Genomic DNA, 5,980 nt, shown 5'->3' with positions numbered 1-5,980 from the left:
CGCGAAGGGAGGGGCACGCAGCGCGAGGCGGAGGCTGGAGGAAGGGCGGGGGGCGTGGTGGGGGAGGAGGCGGCTGAATAGATGAGGAGGGGGAGGGGGAACAGGAGGAGAGCTGAGGCGGGAAAGGCCAGGCCTTGTTCAGGGGAAGCTCCCAGCCATCCGCCCCAGAATAGAGGCGAGGAAAAAATAAATACAAAAAGAAGGGCAAGAGAGGAGGCTAGATCGTGAAATTAGTGGAAATCCAGCCTCTACCTCTTCTAGCTGTGTGACCTTGGGCGAGTCACTTAACCTCTTTAAACCTCACAGCCTTTGCCTATATAATGGCTACTAAAAGTTTAAATGAAGTGTGCGGAACTGTTTCTTAGGTACTTTCCATCACGCACCTATGTGCGCTATGACTTTTCAGTGCCACGCATCATGAGAGGTGATGGGGATACAGCCAGACACAGTTCTTGCACCCACGAGGGGAGAGGGAGAAGATGGTAGGCAGACAATATCGCCCTTACACCTGGGCATAGGTACACACATTAGAGGTGCACCTCTGCCCTAGCTCTGAGCGCATTCCTTACATAATGTCCAGGGACCATGCCCACCTGGCGTCTGTGCTTCTCTTTCAGGACCAAGTTCTTGGAACTTGTGACCCCTGAATTCCCTCCCCAAATGACTGGGGCTCTTCTCCAGGCCATGTTCTCTAAGGTAGAGTCTGGGGACCCCTAGAAGTGGCTAAGGGGCAGCTGTGCTTGGGGGAGGGGCATGTCACTCAGACATTTGAGCTTCTGTGTACACAGATGCCTGGAGAAGGCAATACCTGGAAAATCCCATGGACATGGACGGCAGTCCATGGGGTTGCTAAGAGTCGGACATGACTGAGCGACTTCACTTTCACTTTTCACTTTCATGCATTGGAAAAGGAAATGGCAACCCACTCCAGTATTCTTGCCTGGAGAATCTCAGGGACAGAGGAGCCTGGTGGGCTGCCATCTATGGGGTCGCACAGAGTCGGACATGACTGACGCAAGACTTAGCAGCAGCAGCAGTACACAGATGCCTAGTGCAGGACAGAGATGGAAAAAGAGGGCAGGTGGGCCGTGGCAAGTACTCCCACCACCACCTCAGTTAAGCACATGAATCTGAGGAGTCCGTGGATCCTAAATTTGAACCTGGTCTTCCATGGCATTAAAGATGTATATTTGTCGAAATAGAATAGAGCATGTGAACAGTTGGAGTGATTTATAATTTTAAATAATTTAGGTAGACATGTTGCATCAGTTTGTACTTTTGCCCCAAATTCTGCTAACATTAGAGAAGGGCCTATATACAGACTTGAGTCTTTTGAGCAGTTAGTATCTTCGAATGACTGGTATGCCTTTGAGAGAGCAAGCAGAGTGGCTTCCCCAATCCCCCGTTAAATGACTCTCCTGCAGATCCATGCTGGACATGAAGACCTTTGTCCAGGATAAGACAGCCCAGTGCAGCTTCTCTCTGGTGATGACTAATTCAAGGCAGGGACCATAAAGATAGCAGATGCTGATACCCTCTACAGAAGGAACTCTTCTAGTGAGTAAGAGGTATGTTTATTGCCATTGATAATCTGGGCCTTGAAGCCAGGCCCCCAAGGTCAAGGTCGCTGAAAAAGGATTAGACTGCTGATCTAAACACATAGAGCACCCCACACAAAGGAGGTGGTTGAAAAAGCAATTTGGAAATCACATTAGGAGCATGCATGGGTTATGTACATTTTCATATTTTTAGGTAAATCCTAACACCCAGCAATTCCACCCCCAGGCATACATTTTAAAGAAAACTAGTGTATGCTCAAAGCCTTTGTTAACTTGTAAAGACATGATTCTTATATTTTGAAAGAAATTGGGAGATAAGATTTAAACACATGTAATAATTACTTATCAATTACATTGCACATGTGCCAGAGTAGATACAGAATATCTAAGGTGACATAGCTTATAATAAAATAAATAAAAGCCCAAGAATTCATCAACAGAATAGCTATTTTAAAATATTCATAAGATGGAATACTCTACAGCAATAATAATGAACAAACAACAGCTACATAGTCAGTATAGATGAATTGCACAAACATAATTCTGAAAGAAGTTGTAGAATAATACATACAGAGTGAGTCCATTTATATAAAATTTCAAAACAGGCAAAACTAAACCTCATCCATACAAAGTTGGTAAACTGTAAAGATGGGAAGAGAAGGACTTTCACAGAAGTCATGACAGTGTTTCCTGAACCAGGAAGGGAAGGACACGGGATGAAGGATGGTGTCTAAAAGCCCACCTTCTATGGTGCTGGCAATGTGATATTCCTTAAACTGGGTTCACCTAAACTAATTATAAATCTGGGAAGGTGATGTTCAAATGAGAAAGACTTAGGAGTATTTGCCAAATACAAGCTTAAAATGAGCCAACTTGATGCAACTGCTAGAAAGTATTGATTCTGTGCTTCATGAACAGAGTCACAGAGACTCTTGGTAGAATTCACAATTGGGAAAAAAAAAAAAATAGAGTCACAGTGTGTAAATCACAGGAGGTGATGCCTGTTCTACACTTTGCCCTGATTAGGTCACATCAGCAGTGCTGACTATGTTTGTTCTGCACACCATTGTTTGCAAGGGGACACTAACCAGCTGGAGTGGGTGGAGTCCCAGGGAATGAAGAATCTGAAAATTATTTCCTGATGGAAATAGCAGGCAAAAGTACTCTAGTGGGGGAGAGGTGGGCAGTGACTTGAGCTGTGAAGGCTGTCTTCAAATTGTGGAAGTCAATGTGTACAAGCATGCTGCATGCCCAGAAACTGCAGCAAGACAGGCTTCAACCCAACCTGAAGAAGAACTTTTTCTCAGAGCTAACTAGAAAGAGAAGGGGCTACTTTTCAGGGAAGGAGTCCCTGTCATTGTAAGTGTGCAAGTAGAGCTGTCTAGCAGCTGGTCAGAGATGCTTACAGGAGGATTCCTACTACATTGGTGGTATTAGACTAGACCATCTTTACAGTCCTTTTCAGCCTCAAGGTTCTGCAATACTAAAGGCAATAAGTTTGCTGCATTTAAAAGTTTTCTAGGTTTCCCTGGTTGCTCAATGGTAAAGAATTCACCTCCCAATGCAGGAGATGCAGGTTTGAGCCCTGGATCAGAAGATCCTCTGGAGAAGGAAATGGCAACCCATTCCAGCATTCTTGCCTGAAAAATCCCCCTGAAGGGGGGACAGTCCATGGGGTCACAAAGAGTCGGATGCAACTGAGCATACATGCAGTTTCTCATGTATTACTTTATTTTACTTCTCACAGCATTCCAGAAGGTATACAGGAGACACAAAGCAGATAAACCAAACTTTGCTGGATAAATCCCATGTCAAAATTCTCCGAATTTTCCATGTCAGAGTCCTCCGGTTTCTGCAAGTACAGGTACGGCTCTGAGATGAGGTGTCCCAACTTGGCAACCAGCTGACAGTACTCAGAAGTGTTGGGGTTCTCTCTCTCTAGGATCCAGATTCTCTAGGGCAGGAAGGAACCAAAGAGTAGGCTTATGACACCATACTTCTCTGATCTTCAATAAAGGCAACTTCTGTGCAGGATGGAAGTGTTTCACATGTATGCTTTCCCCTTGTAAGTTTTCTGTAAACCATCCACATCAGTGCTATTTGATCACCTTTCACCTGCTTCTCACTTCTCATTGGATTACAAACCATAATTCTAACCATTATTAATAATAACACCACTTAGCTGAGCACCTGCTACTATATGCTAGAGATATTACCTGGTAACAGCTCTTAGGAGTAGATTCTATTATCCCAGAACTCAGAGAGGTTAAATGACTTGTCCATGTCACACAGTAAACGGAAGAACTAGAATTCAAATCCAAATCTGTCTCACCCCAGAGTATATGCTTTTTGCTGTCAATGCTGACTAACCATGTCTATCAGGTATCAGCAAATACCCCAACACTTCAGTGCCATTATCAACTGAATTTGTGTTTAGAAGTTTAAATGGTATCTCTGAAAGTTACCCTTCTTTTTAAAATAATTTTATTTATTTACTTATTTTTGACTGTGCTGGGTCTTCCTTGCTGTGCAGGCTTCTCTAGTTGCAGTGAACGGGAGCTAGTCTCTAGCTGCGGTGCACGAGCTCTAGGTATTCGGGCTTCAGTAACTGAAACCCATGAGTCCAGTAGTTGCAGCTCCTGGGCTCTAGAAATAGTTGTGATGGATGGCCTTATTTGCTCCGAGGTACATGGTATCTTCCTGAATCAGGGATCAAACCCATGTCTCTTGCATTGACAGGTGGATTCTTTACCACTGAGCCACCAGGGAAGCCCAAGTTACACTTCTTTTAATTACTTGTTTATTTTTTCAGATTATTTGGCTAAAATTCTAGTTTTAATTTTTTAAATATATAGAGAAAGCAAAAATACTTCCTCAACCTCTCCTCCCCCCAATACACACACAATCCCATACCTCTCTCCAGGGCAAACTACTGTTGTTACCAGCTTTGTATGAATCCTTTCAGACACTTTTTTATGCATCTATGAACATGCTGAAACACGTGCCTCTGTTTTATCTTCCTCACATAGATAAGATCATATTGTACATTTACTCTGAATTTGTGTTTTTCCTCAACGGTATGGTCAATGCCTATGGCTTTACTTCATTCTTTTTAACTCTCTTGTAGTTTTCCATCTTGGTAAATGGTTAGGTTACTGACACTTTTTCATTACTTACAAGCAACGCTGCAAGGAACATGCATACCTATCTAGGCACTTATATGAGTGATTTTTCAGAAGATTTATCTACCCCCTTAGAATTACTAGATCAAAAATCATGAACACTTTTTCATTTAATGAATGTTAACAAAAAGTATCACATCAATAATATAACAACAGTGGGGTCGCTGAGGGTCGGACGCGACTGAGTGACTTCGCTTTCACTTTTCACTTTCATGCATTGGAGAAGGAAATGGCAACCCACTCCAGTGTTCTTGCCTGGAGAATCCCAAGGACGGCAAAGCCTGGTGGGCTGCCGTCTATGGGGTCGCACAGAGTCGGACACGACTGAAGCGACTTAGCAGCAGCAGCAGCATGCACGTATTTGTTTCTGTACCTCCTTACCAATATTGGCTTTTGTCAGTCTTCTTTATGTCTGCTAATCTGATGGACAAAAAAATCCGGTGGACAATAAGCATTTCCCTGAATATCAGTGAGAGTAGAAACCTTTTCATGTTTATTTTTATCTGCTGTTTGCATACAGCAGATAAAAATAAATTTATATAAAGTTATATAAAGTTCATACAATGAACTTTATATAAATGAAGCTATTTGTCTTTTATTATTGATTTGTAGGTGTTCCTAGGTATTCTGGATAGTAACTGTTGGTATCTTATATACACTGTATTTTCTTCTAGTTTGTTATTTGTCTTTTCATTTTAATAACACTAATAGTGTTATTTACTTACAGAAGTTTTACATTTTTTATTTTTAAAAATATTTATTTGTTTGGCTGTGCGAGTTCTTAGCTGTGACACTCTGGATCTTCGCTCTTTATCACAACATGTAGGATCCTTTTTTTTTTAAGTTGCAGCATGTATGATCTAGTTCCCTGACCAGGGGTCAAACCTGGGCCCCCCTGAATTAGGAGCGCAGAGTCTCAGCCACTGGATCACCAGAGAAATCACAGAAGTTTTACATTTTAATTGTCAGCTTTTATATCTTTTCATAGCTCCTGGATTTTTCATCTTGTCCAAGAAGGCTTTTCTCACTTCCAAATTCATACATGTATTCTCAATAGTTTTCCCAGTATTTCCCCAATATTATAATTTTAGTTTTTCATGTTTGGATTTTTAATCTACTTGGAATTATTTTTCATATGGAATGAGGCAGGGGTGGAAAAGTACATGGCAACCCACTCCAGTATTCTTGCCTGGAGAATCCCATGGACAGAGGAGCCTGGCAGGCTATGGTCCATAGGAT

The 5,980-nt window shown here is 42.3% G+C and overlaps 1 protein-coding gene across 1 annotated transcript in view; it reads right to left on the bottom strand.

The window, feature by feature from the left end:
- Positions 1-5,980, bottom strand: part of RABEP1 (rabaptin, RAB GTPase binding effector protein 1) — a 104,280-nt gene that overhangs the window by 97,861 nt on the left and 439 nt on the right. Inside the window, exon 2 of the mRNA XM_010847507.1 lies at positions 3,351-3,513. Coding sequence (XP_010845809.1) covers positions 3,351-3,513 — 163 coding nt within the window. The remainder of the gene's footprint in view (positions 1-3,350; positions 3,514-5,980) is intronic.

The sequence above is a fragment of the Bison bison genome, unplaced genomic scaffold, assembly GCF_000754665.1.
Source record: "Bison bison bison isolate TAMUID 2011002044 unplaced genomic scaffold, Bison_UMD1.0 scf7180017864249, whole genome shotgun sequence".
Taxonomy (NCBI): Eukaryota; Metazoa; Chordata; class Mammalia; order Artiodactyla; family Bovidae; genus Bison; species Bison bison.
The sequence above is the reverse complement of the archived record's forward strand: the minus strand, read 5'-3'. Positions and strand labels throughout refer to the sequence as shown.